Below are 22,062 nucleotides of genomic sequence, written 5' to 3'. Positions count from 1 at the left end.
TACTAAAGTCCTATTTGGGGACGCCTTGGTGGCTCAGTGGGTTAAGCCTCTGCCTTCAGCTCAGGTCATGATCCAAGGGTCCTGGGATCGAGCCCTGCATCGGGCTCTCTGCTCAGCAGGGAGCCTGCTTTCCCCTCTCTCTCTCTCTGCCTGCCTGCCTCTCTACTTGTGATCTCTGTCAAATAAATAAATAAAATCTTTAAAGTCCTATTTGCCTGTAATGAATGAATCAAAATTAAAAGACCTTTTATTTTGATTTTTTTTTGCATTATGGAAAAAAGGGACAGTCGACTAATTATTCAGCTCAAATCTACACAGATTCATAAATCAATGTTGTTCTTCTTACATATCTGCGAGGAATTATTGACATGACTGCTAATTTAACATTTAAAAATAACAACTCTCATCTTTTTAAAAGCCGTTTTACCATTTGATGGCTGAAACCGTTTTCCAAAACACAACAAGCTGTAAATGGATCCACGGGCTATTAATTTGCAGTGCATGGCACCAAAGGGAGAAGCTCTTTAGGTGCGTTGATGGGGTTACAGGTATTACATAACCATCCACGGAAAACTCAGAGTAAATCAGGGATAACATCCCATCTCTGGTGCTCCTTACGCATTCAAAGCTGCAACTGGAAAAGGTCCCAAATGAGAAGAAAAGGCAAAGGCAGAAAGGTCAATACATTTTCTGGAGATAATTTAATGTGTTGAAAGGGAGGGGGATTCTTTTAATGAGAGGATGTTACACTTCTCATCTGTGATAACACAATTTCTGTATGCACGGGATGGCATGACGCTCTCCAACACTCCTTCCACTCCTTTTTTTTTTCTTTTTAACTGAGGTTAAGACATTATAGACACAGTTAAGTATACACCAGTTAAGGATTAAAATGTCCAGCACATCACGAGGCTTCCAGGTGCCCCTTCTGAGCCCCGAGAGTGACCACCGCACTCCCATCCATCACACGGATTGGTTTTGCTCATCTTTAATATTTATATGAATGGAATTATGAAGAACATTCTCTTTTATTCTGAGTTCTTTTATTCAACATTATGTCTATGAGATTCACCCATGCTGCCGCACCTAGTAGTAGGGCTACTAGGTGTATGGCTCCGTTTTTTTTGCTGTGCATATTCCATTATTTGAATATGTCAAAATCTATTTACACATTCTACGGCTGATGGATATATGGGTGGTTTCTAGTGTTTGGTTATTGAGAATAAGCTGCTGTCGACATTCTTTTATCTTTCTTTTGGTGGGTCTACGCACGCATTTCTTTTGAAGATGTTCCCAGGACTAGAATTACCAAGCTACCCTGGTATGTTTACCTTTAGGAGATATTGCCAAACTTTGGCTCAATTATATACTTCCACCAGCCACGTAAGAGAGTTCCCGTTGCTTCACACTCGCCAACACTTGGTGTTGTCCGTCCTTTGACTGTCAGACTTTCGGGTGGAGGAAAGCACCACATTTCAATTTCATGGACATAATTCTATTATTCAGGTACACGGAGCCTTGTAAAAGGCACTGTTTGTAAAAAAACAAAATGGGGCTTTGCATTGTGTAGCTCTGGATCGCATCAGCATGCTGGGGAATGTGGGGAAAGCCATCTCCAAGAGTTTGCTCAGCCCCAGGAGGCAGGAGGAAGTCCTGAGGTCTCTCTTCCTGAAATAACTCACTGGGCCACATCCACTGGTCGGGGGGTGGGGAGCACATTCTGAGCCTGCATATTTTCACATTTCTGAGAGCTCAAAGTCCAAGGGCGCCTGAGCCAAGTTTCCATTTAGTCTAAAATTGCTCAAGCACTTTGTCCCTCCACTTCCAGGACACAAAGTGGGAATCCTTCACTCATTACATTTTGCACTTGATTCTCTTCCTGTCCTCGTTCAATCCCCTGAGTCGACAGAGTTTACTAGAAGCAACTTTTATCTTTCCCTTTGGAAGAGCTGTATCATATGACCGGCTCCTAAGTGGATCCATTTTGAAAGGCCAGTGGAATTCCTTAGTGCTATTTTAAAACGGATTTAAACAATGTTGCTGAATCAAAACACTGTTTTATAAGCCTGACCAAGCAATGTCATAAAACACCCCGCCCTGAAAAACAAGAAAAATAGAAGACTTGCTTTCTCCAACATCAAAACAGAACATTTCTGCCCTAAAATTATCCTGACAATAAAACCATCAGAAATATCTAAAAGTCAGGTAGGTATTTTTTGTCGGTGGAATGAAGTGCTGGAACGATCAAGTGTGCATTTGGGGGCGAAAATGTTCTTCCTCGTGAGGAAATAGGGTGTTCGTCCTCCCCAGTCCCAGTATAAAAAGACGCCTGTCTCCATTAATCTAGTTCATCGCATAATTGCTCAACTCTTTGTTTTCCAGCTTTAAAGGGAGACGGATGAGAGAAATAACCTAACTGTGAGAGTTAATATTTTTCGATGGCAGAGGGAGAGGAAACTGGTTTAAGTGCTCAATACCACTCCAGGAAGAGCAAATTCAGACGGTACTCTATGCACGGATTTATTGAGCAATTTAGGTAGCCACCCTCCAGAGAATTGCTGTCACTGGGAGAAGGTACTTAAAGGGCCATGTTCATCGCCCCGGAACACAGGGACTGCGGGGAAATTTCGGGTTGCTATTTTCACGGAGACATTTGTTTCCAAACAAAGGGCTCTCTGCCAGCTATTTTAGAAGCACTTGCATATTTATTCAGTCAACTCTGGGCCGGGGATTGTCTTTGGGCACTGAGGTTTTATCAATGTCTATTTAAAGCAGAATGACAAATAGCTCGAGATGGAAACATAGAATATTTCCAGCCCAGAATGGGAGATGCTGCCTTTTCTTACAGGGCTGGTATCTGGTTTCTCCCTCTCTCCCTTTCTGAAATTGCCACCTGTCTCTCAATCTTTGGCATGTCCTCGTTTAATTGCTGCTGTTTTTAGTGGCACATAAAATAATAGTGTGCCTTAACAAATTATAGATTTGATGAAATATGGTGTATATGTGTGTACAGTTTTGAAAGGGAGCAAATCTTCCCTGTCTGGACTTATTTACAAGCTCCATCTGGTTACTTCCACCGTGGACCCAGACAACAGTGAGACTTCTTGTCATGCATGGGATTATGTGCTAGAATTCGTATGGTGCATGTTGAGGGAAGGACGCAAAAGGGAAAAGGAAAAAACAGGCTCATTGTGTCCGTGGGACCAGATTTAGATCTCTAACTCTTGGAAAGATCAGATGAAACTTCCTGATTCAGAATTTCTACTCCTCAATTGCTCTTTGCCTCCAGTTCATTCCAGAAACATCTATGAGGTACAAGGTAATGGGCTTCCAGTTGGGGACTCAGGTAGGAATGAGGCTCTGTGCCTGCCCTCAGGATGCTCACAGTGAGCGTACAGAACACGTGTGATGTTTTCTTACTCTCCCTCATACACAGACACACACACCCCTACCTACCTCCTGGACACAAAAGCAAGTCTGACTTTCCGACTCATCCAACAGATGTGCCACAGTATAACATGTCATACCGTTGAAAGCTGCGGGTGACCCACACCTGCTTCCTGTTATTAGAAAAGGAGGTGGTGCATACTTAGGAGAAAGGTGGCTTGAATGAGAAGTGGGAGGTAAAGCCGGGGATGGGCATCACAGGCAGAAAGGGCAGCACACACACACCCCGAGGCTGCCTCCCATGAAAGGCATGCTGAGCAGTCTGCAGTGACTAGTGTTTTGGGGAGCATGACAGGAGATCAGTGTCCTGGGCAGGCTGGGGCAGGCTGAGCCAGCTGTGCAGGGCGCTGCCCGTGCTGATACACTTGGAACGGATTCTGTCAGTGAGGAAGGGCCATGAAGGGCATGGGATTATCTGGCTCAGAGACGACACTTTGCTTTGTGGGTATTAGGCCTGCACCCCATGGACAAATGTCAAATTTAAGAGTCTTCTGTTTGGCTGTTTTGGTTAAAGGACCACGGGACCGTAGGGAGCATCAGCTGTTCTGTATAGTCACGAAGGACTCTCCTGATAAGGCCACATTTTGGAGGCCAGAATGGATCATTATCTGAGCACAAGGAAGAGCGAGAGCTAATGCTCAGCGAAGAAATGCCTTTAGTTCCCGCCAGAAAGCAATTCATGAATTCCTTCCCACAAGTATACGAGGTACGTACTGTCATCCACTCGGTGCCACAGACAAGAAGCCAGAGGCACAGAGATGCTAAGTCACCTTTCTGAGATCACACAGCGCTATGTGAGAGGTGGGCCGGGGTCAGAATCAACTGTCCCTCCAGTCTGTGTTTCAAGCCACAACACTTTCCCTTTCCCTGCTGCTCGTCGGAGGGAGGAGTTAACAGTGCAACTTGAGGTCTGCCCTGTTCCTCATATTCCCTCCACCAGTTCACCTGATCCTTGAAATCCCACCAGGATGGATCCACCCCTTCAGTGACCCTTTGTTGTATCAGGACAGGACCGAAGCCGGAGGATCCAAGAAAGCAAGACTCAGCGGCCCATTCTTGAGCCGTGGGGATGGGAAAGAGCTGAGGGGGCCGGAGCAAGACAAAGGCAGGTCAGTGGGCTACTGACCAACAACTGAGACACGACACAGGGGCTCTGGAAGGGGCTGAGGCTCCCTCCGAGTCTGTTCCATTCCTGTCAAGATACAGGAACACCCGACCGACTAACATGTAGAACCCCTCTCATGATATTTCACAGATAGGCCACTCAACTCTTGGGATTTCTATCTACATTGGGTTTTTTGTTTGTTTGTTTTGCTTAAATAAAATTTACAGAATATTACTGCTGTGAAAGTAAAAGCAGTATTGTCTGACATAAATAGGAGTTAAGAGTAACAAATAAACAGGGTTTTCAGGTTGACTGCCTCAGTAAGCAAAACCACTCTCTTTCGTAAGGCTTTTCTGCAGCCGTGGGAGAGTCAAGTAGTAGCAACACACACTGAGGGGCATGTAAGGCCTCAAATACGTACTGTCTGGCCATTTAGGAACATGCATCCTCCTCTGAAATAAAATTTCATCTGAACTAGGTATGGCTGCCTGTCCTCTCTCTGTTAAGAAGAGGGAGTAGCAAAGGCTTAAGAGGTATGAACTAAGGATGTACCAGCACCGAACAGATTTTCTCATCAGTAATACGAATATCAAACGAATACAGAAAAGGGCTCACTTTATCACTCTCTGATTTGGTATGATCGCATATGAAGTTTAGTGCTCCCCCAAATTAGGTTTTGTAGGCTGTGTACAGAATTTACACTGGGGAAAACCCTGTACTGAACTTGTACCTTCGTGAAATTAAATCATACATAACAGAAAATGTGATTGGGGAGCAAAGATGGGTGAGATACTGAAACTAGCTGGGTGGCATTAAATCCACACCAGAACAGTGTGGTTAGAGAAGGGAAGTGTAGTTGAAAAGCTCCCGGGAATGGGAATGAGGACCCATGCCTTAAAGCCAACAGCGTGACGGCAGTCAAGTCTCTTAGCCTCTCCGAATGTCAGGACCCCCAGGATCCAAATGCTATTCCTGTTCTACCTGCCACATGGGATGACCCAACGTCTTGGGAGACTCCACTGCTGGAAGCACTCTGGGACCAACAACTGCCCTATTACCACCCATGTCCCTCCTGCCATGCGGCTGACTGCACAAGCAGGCCAGGGGTTAGATTTGTTTGGGAGGAGGGAGATGAGGGACTTGGAGAAGGTGGGCCACAGAGTCCCATATAAAGGGTGGGGAGAGATGGAATGTACCCTAGGGACAAACAAAAGTGGAAGCAAGGACTGAAAGACACTTTGCTTCCTTGGTGATCAGGTGCTAAGCTGACACTGCCTGGGACACCCCGATGGCATCACCTTGAGCTGACGGGTACAGGGAGAGGCCCAGGCGTCCTTCCTAACACCCCAGTTCGGTTTTCCCCATGGAGTTGGGTTCCACGATACCAGGATCCCATCCCATTCTCTGATTACACATGTACCAGCATCTCCGGGCAAATGAGCCATCTGCCTCCCAGTTTCCAGTAGCTGAGGAAGGCGGATATTTATTTTAGACACTATGCCTGCAAGCTTTATTTTTAATACTGTGACATAATATTTGGGGCTGTATATCTAGACGGTGGTGTTATAAACAATTCAAAATGACGAGAGCCTCTGCCCTTCGCTTTTCTCCTGAAGGAGGAGCTGGGCTGTGTAGTTATTAAAATAAAAAGCAGCTGTGGCAGCAGCAACCAGAGCACAGAACGGAGCCTCTGTCACCACCAGAGGAAGAATCTCCCTGGGAGAACAGTGATCATTATTTAGCACCTACTGTGTGCCACGCAGGGTGCTAAACGCATCGCCCTCCCAAAGGCACGATGCAGAAAACAACCCAGCGAGGTTGCTCTACCTTGTAGGTGAGCTCCTTGCACTTGAAACAAAATGACACCTCTTGCCAAGGATGAGGCTGCCAGAGGGCAAGGTTGGATTCGAACCTAGCTCAGGCTCAGCCCTCTGTTCCCTTGGCTCGGCTCTGTCCTCCTGTGTCACAGAAATTTCTCCTTTCTCTGAGGTGAGAATGTGCTGAGTGTCCCTTTTCCAGGAGCCAGGCTGCAGGGAGAAATGTGTTAGTAAAGCTGAAGGAATTTTAATACTTCCTTTGCAGTCTGAGTGTTAATGGGCCTGAAGTCCCGCAGTGGCACTGACATCACCGGGCTGCCAGTGCCCAAACGGAATTGGGTTTTTTTAATCTCCAGAACAGATGCAGGAAAACAGTAACATTTGGCAAGTGGAAAGGGACAGCAGATTTTTACTTTCCAGCTTCCGCAACGTTTTTAGATACAAAAATATAAAGTTTCCAGCCTTCCATTTACTTCTAGGGGGGCTCTGTGGGGATTTGGGTATGCATGGGGCAGAAAGGAGACACGCAGGGTTAATGGTGCCTCTCCTCAGGGCAGAACAGACCAACAGACCTTCACGCTGAACCTTGGGAACGCAGTAACAAGGCAGGACGTAACATGGGAACAAATGAAGAAATAAACTAAAATTAGAAAGACATTAAGTGCCCTGATGATGATTTTTATGTAATTTCCCAAGCACACAGGGCAACCTACAACATGAATTTTCTCATTCTAAAGCCAGTAAAATCCAGCCATAGAACCAATGAGCACATCGATATAATTTGTGCCTCAACAGAAGTGATTTTAACTGAGGTTAAGTACCTTTAATCCAAAAGGTTTGTTTTAATGGAAGTTTAACAGTAAAGGGGAAACAAAACACAGAACAACAGAAACCTCTTGTGGTGGTATCAAAGTGTCCATGCAAAGCGCATTCATTCTAGCCAATCGACCCATGGGGACATTCATATCCAATGGAGAAATCAGAATTTAGAGACTTTATAAAGCTGTTTTCAAGCTCAATATGCCCCAAATGAGAAGGTGTCAATGAGCACTTAGGGATTCCCAAATTCAGAGATTATTCAACTGCTTTATTCTACAAATATACAACTGTCACGGGGCGGGGGGACTGCTGTGAAATTAACATGGAACAGCGTTCTCAAGCAAAATCAAAGACATGTTTTGCCCACCACTCCAAAGCATGGCCCACATAAACATAAGCTCAAAGGCAATTTGAAGAGGTTCCTTTGTGAATTAGTGGCCGTGGTTTTCAGAAAGAAAAGAAATAGAATAGGGGTGGCAGGCACAGTAACCCCCGCAGTGTTTCTGTTACAGATGTGGAGTGAGGGCATCCCATCTGGAAGGCCAGAGGACCAGGGGAACCTGGTCGAATATTAGAAGCATCCAGAGCCCGCTATTTCCCCTTTATCATGGCACACGAGTCTTGATTCTGGCCGACTTTGTATCTTTCATTTTCCTATTGGCCTCCTGACCCCGATGTCTAGCCCATCCCTGGATCCTCCTTTTTGTCAGTGAGCAATCTGATGGCCTAGAACTGACCAAGTGAGCCCCCAATCCTGCTACTTGTCCATGTTAGCCTCTCCACCTTTGTGGGCTTTTGCCATACACAGTTACACAGCTGCCTGTTCACCTCAACCATTTTCCACGGCAAATCCACCAGGAGATCTAATATCCTCTGGGGGAGAGAACTGGCAAGAGGAAGCTGATTGGAGAAACACTGTTGTCTAAACGGGATTAAAAGCATCAGTTCTCACATCATGCCCAGGCTGTCAGTCAATACTAAAGTTCCTTTTACTCAGGTAGAAAACACAACCCCAACGAAGTTGCACAACTTGTTCTGGGTCTGAAGCCGGTAAGTGAAGGCCCGAGGGAGGAATACGGGCGTGCATACCCACAACTGTTTTGGGCCTGGCACCTTTTCAGGAAGGAAAGGCAGGGAGATGTTGGATTTGGTTGTCTTTTACAACAGCCAGGGCACCCGGCTGGCTCAGTCGGTAAGCATTGGACTCTTGATCCCAGGATCATGAGTTCAAGTCCCTTGTTGGTGGGAGAGCCCACTTAAAATTTAAATAAATAAATAGTCAAATTTAACCACTTGACAAGTCTAACTTCACTGGACATCATGCTGACATCAGGGCTATAAGGTGAGGAAGACATGATGTTTGCCTTGCCTTTTTAGGAGTTGTTTCTTTTTTTTTTTTTTTTTAAGATTTTTTATTTATTTATTTGACAGAGAGAGAGAGATCACAAGTAGGCAGAGAGGCAGGCAGAGAGAGAGGGGGAAGCAAGCTCCCTGCTGAGCGGAGAGCCCGAAGTGGGACTCAACCTTGAGATCATGACCTGAGCCAAAGGCAGAGGCTTAATCCACTGAGCCACCCAGGCGCCCCTTTTAGGAGTTTATGATCAGTCTAGCCAGGGAGCCTCGGCAGTGTGTGAAGAATCACACAGTAGTAAGTCTGCAGTTCGTGGGGGTATATTCAAAGTACTAGAGGAACATGGGGAAGAATGAATGAGGTGGAGTGCGGGTTGAGGTTCAGGGAGGCTGCCCAGAGAAAATGACACTTCTGCCAGCTCCTGGGGCTCATCTGAAGGAGAAGGGACTAGACAGTCAATTCCAGGACACAGCCTCCAGAGAAACATGGAGCCGTGAGGCTTGTGGGTCAGCATGGCCCAGTGTGGCTGGAAGCTGGTAGGAGAGGAGCAGACGACAGTGGGAGATGAGCTGAGCATGAGATCACAGAGCAACCATAAGTGGCACACGTGACCACCGGGTGAACCACCTAAAGCAGAAGTAGGCAAAGTGTGGCCTTTGGGTCAAACCCAGCCCTCTGCTTGTTTTTGTAAACAGTTTTATTGGAACACAACCAATCTTTGCTTATGTACTTTCTATGGTTCCTTCTGTGATATAGTGACAGGCACAGAGATCACACAGCCCACAAAGCCAAAATATTTTCTTATTTGACCCTTTTAACAAAGTTTCCTGATCCCTGGCTTAAGGATTTGAGCTATTCATTTGGATTTCTGTAACTGACCCAAATGCACATGGTCAGGCTTTCTAAACTCCTACGGTCTCTATGTGGTATCGTCTTAAACCTTCTCCTTCCCCATCATGGACAATTAGTGGTTTATCTGTCTCATAGGCTTGTCCGGACATCTCTTTCACAATCCCAAATTTTATGTCTTCCTTTATTCTCTTTTTTATTTCTTCTTTTAGGGCCACATACTTTCCTCTGGTGACATTGTTTCGAGCCTCCCACCCCACCGGCAGAAACTCATCATTCAACTTTGAGTCATTTTGCTTCCTTTGCCTCCTCCCCAAGTTCTTCATAAATTTTTGTACCACTTTTAGAATGCTGCTGAAAATCGATTTTTTTCACTTGCTGCTACCACTTTCAAATTCCGTGCTTTGACAAATAGCTATTCCTCTGCAAAAAGGTTCCCCTAGTTTTTACAAAGCCCTTGGAAAATACAAGGTATACCCACCAGCATTTACAGAACAGAAACGTGAAGAAATAATCGTGCTTTTCCCATCTGCCACACTAAAGGATTTCTTTTACTAGGAAATCCCCTTATTCATCGAAAACCAAATTTGAGCTATAAAAATTAAATCTGCACATAATTTTCTAGAGTATACATCTCTGCTATGCAACAAGGAGTGTGATTATTGTTTAACTAACCACTTGCAAGTGTCAAAAAGGAAAGTCAGAGTTTCAAAAGCTGCTTTTTATGGCATGTAGCATGTATTACTACCGGGATCCAAATCCCAGCACTACCCCTTACTAAGTGTGTTACCCCAAATTAATTAACCTCTCTGTACCTAAGCTTCCACATCTGCCCAAAAAAGGGGAAGGAAGGGATTATAACTAATCTATTTCACAGGGTTGTTGTTAGGATCGAATGGGACAAAGTATTAAAAATGGTTAAGTAGTGCCTGGCCTATAGAAAACACTGAGCCTATGATAGCTATTACTGTAATAGGATTCTTAGGTTTCCTTCTTTCCTTCAACAGCACAAAGAATAAGAACAACAGCACCGTGGGACCTGACGGGTCTTCCTGAGCATCGAGTAAATTTTTACCTTGTCTTTCCGATTCCCCATTTAGGGATGCTTTCCTCCCACACTCCTAGCCCACCTGGTTTGGGCAGGGTCAACCTCCATGCGGGGCTCCAGGGATTGGCACGTGATCCAGACCTAGCCAATCACAGTGGTCCACCCCTCCACCATCCCCAAGGCAAGACAGATAGACGGGGCACGTGATCCAAGTGAGGCCAGAGAGAACCAGGTCCTAGGCACTGATGGAATGATGGGGACCCGAGCCTCTCTTTCTGTCAGGTAGACTATTAGGCGCAGCTATTAGTGGCATCTTTAGTAGCCATTTATAAAATCTTCCTGGAAACAAAATCAACACGGTAAAAAATAGCTGTGGGAGGCAAAGGGGAACCATTCCCTGAAAAGGAACGCAAGCCCTCGGATGCATACGGGTTACTCTGGACTGTCCAGGTACCTGTGCCAATGTTTTAAGCTTATGTCCAGTTTGAGCTGAGTTTTCTGTCACTTGCATCCCCAAAGTTCTGACACATACTAATGAGTCCTCATGATCTACGGCAAGAATTGAATGCAAATCTTGCTAATCTTGGTACCTCCGAGAAAGCAGGGCCAGAAGAAGGAAGAGCTGAACTGTAATCTTGGTTCTGTCTTCAGCCAGTTGGGGATTGCTGGGAAAACCGTTTCATCTTTCTGGGTCCCAGTGTGCTTGGATGTCAAGTGAGAGAGGTGAGTGAAAAATCAATCTCTAAGATCCCTTTTCAGTTCTAACATTCTATGAGTCTCTATTATGCTTGGATTCGTTTCAGTTGCGAATACTGTGGTATAATTGGTTACTGATTCTAGTATTTTCCTGCTTCTTTTTGTTTCAACTTTAAAAATATCCTATTAGACCCTCAGTCTCTATACTCCAAGTGTTTATTCCTTTCTCTTCAATTTCCTTCTAAGGAAAATATATTTATTTTTGTATACTTGGGCATAATGATCCCATTTTCTTCTCATTTCTATATTTTTAAATCTAATTAAGGTGATAAGTTCCTTGAGGGTTGAAACTAGAGTTTTCCTGTGGGTGTAAACATTATTATTATTTTTTTTAATTGGCAACCAAGCTGCCAGTTTTTACAGAGCAGCAGGATATGGGTTTTAAGTAATGTAAGCAGGAAATGGGTGTCCAGCCCACACAAAATAAATGTAAAAGTACTGATTTACCCTGAGTCCACATCTGGCTTACTCATTTATAATTTCAGCCTAGACTAAAATTCTCCCACAGAACTGCAGTGTGACAGTCTTGTCTACAGAATGTCAGACCAAAAATGGAGTGTCAAGGGATCATCCTGTGGCTCTCACTTACGTATACAAAAAAATCTGGCTATTTCAGGGCAATGTCATGATTTTCTCTTCCATGGTAGGGTTGGAGGGCCTGAGCTAAGTGAATATTAGCTCTGCATCTTCACATTTATTGATTTCAAGTAATTCAATAGCTCTAAAGTTTGGAGGGATCAAAGAGAACTGGCTGAAATATGTCAACTGACCCATCATCCACACACAGAACTTTCTGGAGGGAAAAAAACCACTCTCAGGAGGGATGGCAGGATGCCTCCCTGTCTGATGACCCAGTCCATTCTTGTTCATCAGCACCCTAAATACAAATAAGTCCCCAACCTCAACTGCTTTAATAGGCACCTCTTGGCAAAATATAATCAAATTAGCTGGAGGTGGAGGTTTTAGGGCCGGCTGGTTTAGCAATTTGATTCAGGGTTCAATTTCTGTCTATCTTTCCACTCTTCCAACCATAGTGCCTGCTTTGTCCTAGAAGTGACTTCCCTTTGAGTTGAAGGATAGCTACTATGGGCCCTTGGGGCTACTTGGTTCCTTGTTCACATGCATTAGGAATTGTCCCAATATTCTAAGCACATGTCTTGGGTTCTGTTTAGGTAATTTTATCAAGATAAAATTTCACATTTGCTCAGAAGTTACAAGAATGAGAACCCCTGTACACCCTTCATCTAATTCACAATTCTTAGTATATAATAATATACAACAGTATATTACAATGCTATAATCTACAGTCCATATTCAGATTTCACTCACTGTCCCAATAATGTCCTTTATAGCTATCTTCCCCTCTGACCCAGGATCCAATCTGGTTTATGCATTGCATATAACTGGCATGTCTCTCTTAATCTGGAACAGCCTTTCAGTCTGTCTTTGCCATTCATAATCTTGGCATTTTTGAAAGGCACTTGTGTGTGTTTGTTTGTTTGTTTGTTTTTAATTGGGTTATTTGCTTTCTATTTATTGAGTTTTTAGAGATTCGTATATTCTAGATACGAGTCCTGAATCAGATGTGCAATTTGTAAATACTTTCTCCTAGTGTGTGCCTTGTGTTTTCATTCATTTCATAGTAACTGTTGAAGAGCAGACATTTCTTATTTTGATGAAGTCTAATTTATCTTTCTCTCTTTCACGGATACCAAGCACAAGTTTTGAACTCATTCTCATTAGACTGGCCAAGGTTACAAATTCACACCATGAACCAGTAACAGAATATGACAGGCTGGGACACAATAGGATGCTCAGCTTGAGTCAGCTGAATTGTTCCCAATCCCGCTGTTTTTCCTCAAGTATAGAAACCCAAGAAGTGGAAAAGCATATTAAACTCTGGGTACATTTAGGAAAGGTGAAGGATGGAATGGATGTTGGGCAACATCCTCTAGAAGCTACTCCAGGAAAAAGCCAGTCGACCACCTGAGCACCCTCAGGGCAGTGCTGCCTGGCTCTGGGGCCATTCCCTCCTCAGTCTCCCCACCATCCAATGGCCACATGTCCCAGTTCCAAAATCCAAGAGCCCTTGTCCTGTAACATGCATCTTTGAGCCAGCCTATAAGATCGTGGCTGAAGTACCCGGCTTTTTTTTTTTTTTTAAAGAGAGAGGAAGTGAGAAAGCATGTGGGGGCGGGGTGGATGGACAGAGGAAGAGGGAGAAAGAATCTCAAGCAGACTCCCCACTGATAGCAGAGGCTGATGAAGGGCTGGCTCCCTCTCACAACCCTGAGATGATGATCTGAGCCGAAATCAAGAGTCAGTCGCTTAATCGACTCAGCTATCCAGGTGCCAGTACCTGGCCTTTTGTCTCATATCTTAGAGGGCAGGGACCGTGTCTCAGGCATCACTAGCACCCCCTCACACCACAAGCCCGGTGCCTCACTCACAGTCTGCCTTCACCAAATCCCCAAGTCATGGGCTGAATGAGGAAGCAGCAATCACATTAGGTGCTTCACCATGCACACAACTGTATGTCTTCCTTTGGCCTGCCTGAGCCAAGCCATCTGCCCATCAATTTCCTATCCCCTCCACGTGAAAGCACCAAAGAGAGAAATGCAAGTAATGAAGTTTTTTGTAGTGTACATACTGTCTGCATTAAATGATGTATATTTCAAGTCCCCATTATCAGATGTTTATGGACCACTAATTTTTAATTTACTAAAATGTTCTCTTTTGCATTAAAAAATGTTTAATTATTTCGAGGAGGGGGTGGCTGGGAGGAAAAAAAGCTAAATCAAGTTTGGAAAAATGCCAACACACCAAGTTTCTAAATATTTCTCCCACAACAGAAGTTTTATGCCCCCTTCCCTCTGAAAAAGGGCTGGTTATTACTACTGTTAATATTCATGCCTCTCGTCTCATTTTTTTTTCTCCCAGATACAGGCAAAACTTTTTGTTCGTACTGTCAGGATGGGGAAATGGGAGTCTCTAAGTGGCTATATGATATATCTGAGTTACCAGTGGCTCTGAAACCCTCAGGGAGTTAGTACCGCTTTGGAATACAAATCTGCCATCAACAACACAGCTCCTGCCATTTTCCCCAACTGCTACTCAAGTTTTATCTGAAAATCCCCACAGTTCTGTTTTCCTACCACCTCTTTTTACACCTAGCCTTGGCAATCTATCCTGAGTGTCAGGTCGAGTTCCACATACTATGTCCTCCACGACTTGATTTTGGAAGCTGAGCAAATCATATTTATAGATAAGACAAAGACAGAGAAAAAGTTTTTTGAACCTCCACTTACATTCTTTGGACATTCCCACTTCAAAGCACTTCTGGAGTCGACAGTATTGGCATCGATTCCTGGTGACTTTGTTAATAACACAGTTCTTATCTCGATGACAAGTGTAAATCATGTTCTTCTGAATACTTCTGCGGAAAAAGCCCTGCAAGCAAGCGAGAAGATGAGAAGACTAAGTAAAACTACCAACTTTCATGAGAAATCAAAGCCAGCCTTATCAATGCACTGATTGCTTGGTCTGACTCATGAAGTGATGGAAACAGAAAAGTTAACGTATTTGAGCCTTAAAATCTTTGGGAAATATTAATAGTCAGCTCTCCCTTTGTTTCTAATCAGAAAGCCCCTTTTAATCAAAACTAGACACGACCGTTATGATCTTGCTGAAGGAAAAATGAATACCAAGCTAATTCACTTGGAAAACATAATGCGGAGCTGGATTCCCTCCAAACAGGCTTAACTTCATAAGCAGCTCCCTTGCTGGTCAGAAAAATTTCAGGTGAACCCACTACCAAGAAACCCAATATCAGATGCGCTACATTTGCAAAAGAAATGATAAGAGTCAGGGAAGAATGAGGTCTTTTCAAGAAAGTCTTTTCCACTTCTTTCCTGCATATTTAGCTCATTACAATATTTAAAATATAATTTAACTTATAGAGTATTTAGAAAAATATTATCCAAGATTGGAAATAAGGTATAAAAAGACCTGCCCATTTAATAGCACATTGGAGCAGTGCTGTCCAAAATGGTAGCCACTAAAGACACAGAGGTATTTAAATGAAAATTAAGAACAATGAAATGAAATTTAAAAATCGATTCCTCAGTTGCACTAGCCACATTTCAAATGCTCAAGAGCCACAGATAGCTCATGGCTACCACACTGGACAGCCATCTGTATGGAAGATCTTCGTCATGGCAGAAAGTTCTGTGGGGCAGCACGGTTCCGAAGCACTGGCTTTGTGACAAGCTTACCTAAGAGTCCTCTGACACTCTTGGGAAATGTAACTTTGTTTGACCTACTATTTACGATTGATTGGACGTGGGCTCTGTAAAGACTGGAGAAGGTTGATAAATTACAGATCTATTTGTTAAGGATAGGTGCAAAGATTTCTGTCTGGCTGAAATATAACCAAAGAGTATTGTTTTATTGCCTTGTAGGACATTAACCAGTTTTGTATCTGACTTTGCAGTCTGATCCCAGCATTCTTTCTGCCTTTCACCATTATCTGCCAAGCAATCTACCTAGCCACCTAGATATTTTGTTCAAATCCTCCTTTGAACCAGCTTTGCCATCCTGCTATTTCTCTCACTCTTGAGTTCAACAAATCTCCAACTACATGCTTCCTGAATATTTGAATGAGCTGTTACTTCTCAACTTTCTGAAAATTATATTTTGGCCAAAGCAGCAGTTTATCCCGATTTTTGTGAAATGCTGATGAAATAAAGCTGATTATAGTCTCATGAGCACATGGTGGCCACCTTCTCCCCTTTGTCCTCCTCATTTCTCCCACACCGTTTGCAGACAATGGATAATCAAGGGCTGCTTGTTACTACACAGATGAATGAGCAGTGAGTGGAGGGCATACCTGCTCTCTTTTCTCTCTCCTAACTGCCCAACAAAACCCTCTACATTGCTAGGAGTATTAAGAGCAGGGAGCTTTCCCTTCTCAACTGTGATGTGACTTTTACCTACATTAGCAACCATTCTCTCAGACGTAAAAAACACACCACGGAATGTGCTAAACAGCACACAAGGCTCACCATCTGAGTTCAGCTTTCCCTATCTTGCATTAACACTCCGGGAACCAGAACTAAAATCATTTAAAGCTAAAGCACATTGACAAAGAAAGCTCATGTAACACCCATTGTTTAGGATATTTACGTGGGCACCCTAGGATTTTAATGTCTAAATAAACATATTTTTACTGGCATAGTTCAACTGTAAACGCCTGGAAATCTTGTTTAAGGTTGCAACTCCTGTCACGTCCCAGACACATACCTTTTCCAAGAAAACACAGTTTATTTTGGTACTTCTGGAGCTACAAATATGCCCCAAATCCAAAATAACAGGTTACCAATACTCCGAACCTCTAAGAGAACCTGTGCAGGGTGGTCACCTCAAACATATCTTTTCAATGCAAAAAATATACCTACAGGACACTTCTGGCTGCCAGATGAACAAATTCGATTTACAGAAACTGCACAGCTCTCCTGCCAAGAAACACTGACCCAATGGAAGATCTGGTCTTTTCTGCATGTTCAAAGCAAGTGAGGTATGGACAAAGGTGACCCCCTCCATTTATTAAAAAGCTAAATATTCAGTTCAGCAAATTTTTAGTGAGTGACCAAGAGGGGGAGAGAAAACAATGCCATGATACTCAAATGAAAGAAGAAAGAGGAAAAGAACTTTCTGTGTCATTAGTTATCCACTCAGTCAGGTTCAGTAACAACGTCGGCAGAAACTAAATCAGTCTTCTTGGTTTTCCAAATCAGGTTTTTGGCTAGATATCAGGTGAAGGTCTAAGTTTCAGTAAATCATTTCCACCATGGTACGATACTTGCTGACTAATATATATGCTGGGAGGCATTTTTTATACATGGGTTGGGTAAACAGAAGAGCCCTCTGAGGCCAAAGAGAGGTTTGCGTTCTACAAATCCTCCTCCCAGTAGATGTGAGATATTATTATTTGAACCTTATTTCCTCATAGACCACTGCTCTGAGACCTAGTGTGTGCCTGTGTGTGACATGGTAGCCCCAAGCCACCTCAATTTTATCTACTTAATATTTTTACTGAGGCTAATTCTTCTTTTTATTTTTAACATTACTTAAAATGGAGGAAGACCTTTAATCTCTGGCTTCATTTGAAAACCAGCACTGAGGGACCTTGGGTGGCTCAGTTGTCGGGCCTCTGCCTTCGGCTCGGGTCACGACCCAGGGTCCTGGGTTCAAACCCCGCATCAGGTTCTCTGCCCGGTGGGAAGCGTACTTCTCCCTCTCCCACTCCCCCTGCTTGTGTTCCCTCTCTATGTCTCTGTCAAAAACAAATAAGCAAACAAACAAAAAACCAAAAACAACAACAAAAAAACAACTTAAAAAATAAAGAAACCCAGTATCGACTGTCAATATTAAAAGGCAAATATAACACAAATAAAATGAAAGTCAAGCAAAATAATAATCAGATATTATTTCACTCACTGGATACTAAATCTGCTAAGGGCTTAAAACCCCAGACGGTGTCACTTCTTGCTGAAAAGGGAGCTAAGCAAGTGTTAGAGATAGCTCAGCACTGACTTGAGACTTCCTCTTTGAGGAATTCAGAGAAAATGTTTCTTATTATGTGGTTCAGTGAGATATAAAGCCACGAATCTGTGCCACCTAAAATTGGAACCCGCACACTTTGAGAAACAAAGTCTTGTCAGATATAAAAATGGGCTTTAAAAGTGCGGAGTCCAAAGCGTGATAGTCCTTGAAGCAAGTGGATGGGCAGAGACATGCCTAGAGGAGAAAACACTGAAAAGTTGAGTGTGTAAAAGCAAGGACTGGGCCCCATTTGGAGGAGATGTCGGGGAGTGGGGGGAGGAAGGAGAGAGAAGGGGTAGGAGGCAGGAGAAGAGCCGTGGAGAGGAAATCCAAGGGCTGGATGGCAGCCTCCTCACGACCACTGTGTGGCCTTGGGCACCTCAGGCCAAAAAGGCGAAGCTCTCTCCTCTCCTCAGTGAGGGGTTGGATGGCTGACTTCCAAGATCCTATCCAGCTGTACATTTCTGGAATTCCAAGTGCATCTTCACACCAGTGACAAGGTGGGATGTCTTGAAAGCAAGGATGAAAAGAGTTTCTGTGAGCAAAGAAAATGGCCAAGGAAGAGGTGGTGTTTGAAAACTAAGGAAGAACAGGTCCTCTACCTGTACAGGCAAAAACTACAACTTGTAGGGGACCAGCCTAGAGCTGCTGACACTACAACTGTATGCTTTGGTGGGGGGCAGAGGGGGGTGGAAAGACAAAATCTTAAGCAGGACCCATGCTCAGTGCAAGCAGGATACAGGGCTGCATCTCACAACCCTGAGATTATGACCTGAGAAGAAATCTAGAGTTGGACACTTAACCAACTGAGCCACCCAGGTGCCCTGCCTCCCCAATTTTATTCTTGCTTTCCTAAAATATCCTTTGCCCAGTAAACCCAGAAAAATTCTGTCTTCAGGATGTATGTCACCTCATCCAGCCTTCTCTGACTGATCCAAGCACACATAAACGCTTCCTCTTCTAGGTAACCTTGGTATTTTGCTTGTCTTTCTATATTATTCCAAATCAAGTATAATATTTAAAATATTAAACAATAGCCCTGTTTACTTCAGAGGCTACCTGGGCAACATGGAAGAATGCTAGCCTGTGGCCAGCAGTCACAGCCTTGGGGAGCCAAATGGGTATCATAAATTTCTACAACGGGGTGTCACCGTATCACCAGCAGTTGTGACATCTTCTTTGCGGACCCCCTGACAGAGAAGAAGCAGGGTCATGGAGACCAGCTTTCCCAGAACTAAAGTGGGCAGGTTGCTGGGCTCCCACATGGCCTCAAAGCAGTGTTTAATGTGTCTTCCCCGGAACCAAGACAGTGGACTTGGGTGGGGGAGAGAAAGACGTTTTGGTGGCAATGGTTACTTGACAGATGGTAGGAAAGTATTTTAATATTTCAACACCTAATAAAACTGTATGAGTGCATGAATATCCCCAGTACTGGGACAGTGGATTAGCATGGGAGATAATAAATAGTTGTTCAATGAACAAACGGATGATGATGCCCTCAGCTCTAATCAGAGACAGAGTGAGACTCCTGGATGTACTATGCCTTAATTCCATAAGATATTCATCCACAGTAACGCATTCCCTGAGGAGGATATTGTCCGTACTTAAGAAAGTGAGCTGCCGGACTTCTCAGAATTTAGTAGAAGACCCACTGGGCTGAGATGTAATCAGCTTAGACAGTCAAGACTTCTGGGTTGACATGGTTACATGTCAACCATCATTAACATGGATTCATGTTGGTTAGCTATGATTTCTGTCATTGATCATAACTTCTGTTGGTTAATTTTGATTTCTCTGTGACTTTTGGTGGTAAATCAGGACTCCTGTGGTTTCGGAGAAACACAATTAACACTCTAGCTACTTGAATCGAGAAGACAGATCTGCACCACGAACTGAGTCCCGTATTTTCTGACCACAGTTTTTCCAACCTCTCTTACCTCATGCTCATATTCTTTTTATCAGGAAAACTGAGATCCAGGCAAAAGAAAAGAAAAAAGTACACCTATGGTGGCAGAGGCCACATATGCATTGGAGTGATTTGCTTCATGTCTTAGCAATAATCCTGGAATGCCCATTACCTACCCAGATTACTTCTGTCTCCCCTTGGGGTTATGAGGTAGCACTGTCCCACCTAATCGTCTCCTATCTGCAGTGCAGACATACTCCTAAATCAAAAGGAAAGGTGACCATCTTTTTAAAATCTAAATATTCTCTTCTCCCTAAATATCTAAAATTCATAATTACCTTGATAGACTAGTCATGTCTTCCAAATCCATCAAGGACATAGAGAAAAGTGGCTCATTGCCTTCTATCCTTCATGTTTTGATCCGATAACTTCGGCCTCCTTATCTCCTCCAGTACTCTCAAATCATTGCTCTAATTCTGATCATTTTTTCATTTTTTTCTTCTGTGGACCATGTTTCAAATTCTGGTTTTCAGATGTCACCACACATAATATCCCCTACCCCCTCCCCAATAGAGTGCTTTTTGTTGGTTTAGATGCTAGCCTGGCGATTAAGAACTTAGGTTAGCTCGAGTACCTGTGGACTTGAACTCTAACTCTGTGGCTTACTATCTGTGGGACATTAAGTGAGTTACACGAAGACCCATTTCCTCATTTGGGATAAGGAAAGTGCCTATACTTCATGGGATTATCTAGTATACCCAATTAAGGGACACATAAAGTGTGAAGCCAATGCCCAGGACATAGGAAGTGAATGATAGCTTTTGCTACTGATGAAACCTCCTCTTTTCAAAGCTTTTTTCTGGAAAACTTCCAATACACATTTTGTATTTAAAATAAAGACTCCCCGATAGGAAAGAACACTGTTCTCACTCTCTGAACAATACAGATTATTATGGGTAAACAACCTCACGGTTCCAAAGGCCATCTCTCTCTATATATTCATTCCCGTACTGATTCATTCATCCAATGCCAATTAACTGGAGTGGATGTTGGGTTCTCCTGGGGCATACAAAGATACAGAAAGCATGGTTCCTGCTCTTTCTCAACTTACCAGGAACATTAAACCAAGTGAACACTCTGTAGCAGATGCCACTGTGCAGTGTGATAAGAACTTTTAATGGAAGAGAAAGTGAAAAAGTGCCAAGTGCCTGGCACAGAGTAGCCACACTTAAAATATTTACTGAGTAAAGCCATAAGAATTCAAAGGAGTTAGAAGGGAGACGGCACTTGATTCCAGCTCTAATGAAGGGGTAGGATTTGAATGGCAAGCTCTCCCTCAAGGAACAGCTCTAATGAAGGGGTAGGATTTGAATGGCAAGCTCTCCCTCAAGGAACAGCTCAGCTTTGCCAAGATCCTAGGTGAGGACGTACGGGGAAGGGGCTGTGGTCTGGGCTGGCAGAGATGTAAATGATGGACTGTGTGTGTACAAGACACAGCTGAAAGAGCAGACTGACGATCAGACCAGCCAGAATCTAGATGGCCATGTTGGGCATTTACTGGGGAAGTACACACTCTTCCATGCAGAAGGCTAGGGTCAGAATAACAATCTGCCAAGATTGTTCAGGAGGCTGCCAATCTCTGATTTCCTCGTGCATTAATTTAACACATACTAAAGTGGATAGTGACCTCCGTGTATGAATACAAATACCTATATCTATACCCCTGAACCTGCTCTTGGGTCCGGTCAGAAACGTAGCCCAAGAATCCTTGATCTCTGAAATAACGGCCAATCTGCTCACTTGTATTTAATCATAGAGTTACCTGTGAGAATTCATAGTATGGTGTTTTGAGTAGAAGTAGCTTTTTAGGCCTAGAGCCATTTACATCAGGTTTAACATGTGTGAAATGTGTCCTGATAGTTTGAAGAAAGGCACTAAGCAAAAACTTCTTTCTTGGGGCATCTCAGTGGCTCAGCGGGTTGGGCGTCTGCCTGTGGCTCAGGTCATGACCTCAGAATCCTGGCATCAAGCCTCACATTGGGCTCCCTGCTCAGGGGGGAGCCTGCTTCTCCCTCTGCCTGCGCCCCCCCCTCCCCTGTCTCAAATAAGTAACATCTTTAAAAAAAAAATTCTTTCTTTTATATAAACAAAACAAAATAAAACAAAACAAAACCTGGCAACTTGGCACTGTATCGGGATTAGGAGAAATCCACCCAAAAAGTAACACCGGAAGCACATCTGTTTGCACTGGGCTTCTGCAGAGTTAATTTCTATCCCATGCAAAGTTCAAAAGGGTACTTTCTCTTTCTACAGTGAAAGAAGAGAGACAGTGAGGAGTGTTACTTTGTCCTTCTCCCTCGG

At 43.7% G+C, this 22,062-nt stretch overlaps 1 protein-coding gene across 5 annotated transcripts in view; it reads right to left on the bottom strand.

Annotated features, from left to right (window-relative positions):
• The window catches only part of RARB (retinoic acid receptor beta), a 393,151-nt gene that overhangs the window by 82,592 nt on the left and 288,497 nt on the right, over nucleotides 1-22,062 (bottom strand). For all 5 annotated transcript variants that reach the window (XM_047738289.1, XM_047738297.1, XM_047738322.1 and 2 more), the window contains one exon: nucleotides 14,501-14,642. In XM_047738289.1, coding sequence (XP_047594245.1) covers nucleotides 14,501-14,642 — 142 coding nt within the window. The remainder of the gene's footprint in view (nucleotides 1-14,500; nucleotides 14,643-22,062) is intronic.

This window comes from Lutra lutra, chromosome 1 (assembly GCF_902655055.1).
Source record: "Lutra lutra chromosome 1, mLutLut1.2, whole genome shotgun sequence".
Taxonomy (NCBI): domain Eukaryota; kingdom Metazoa; phylum Chordata; class Mammalia; order Carnivora; family Mustelidae; genus Lutra; species Lutra lutra.
The sequence above is the reverse complement of the archived record's forward strand: the minus strand, read 5'-3'. Positions and strand labels throughout refer to the sequence as shown.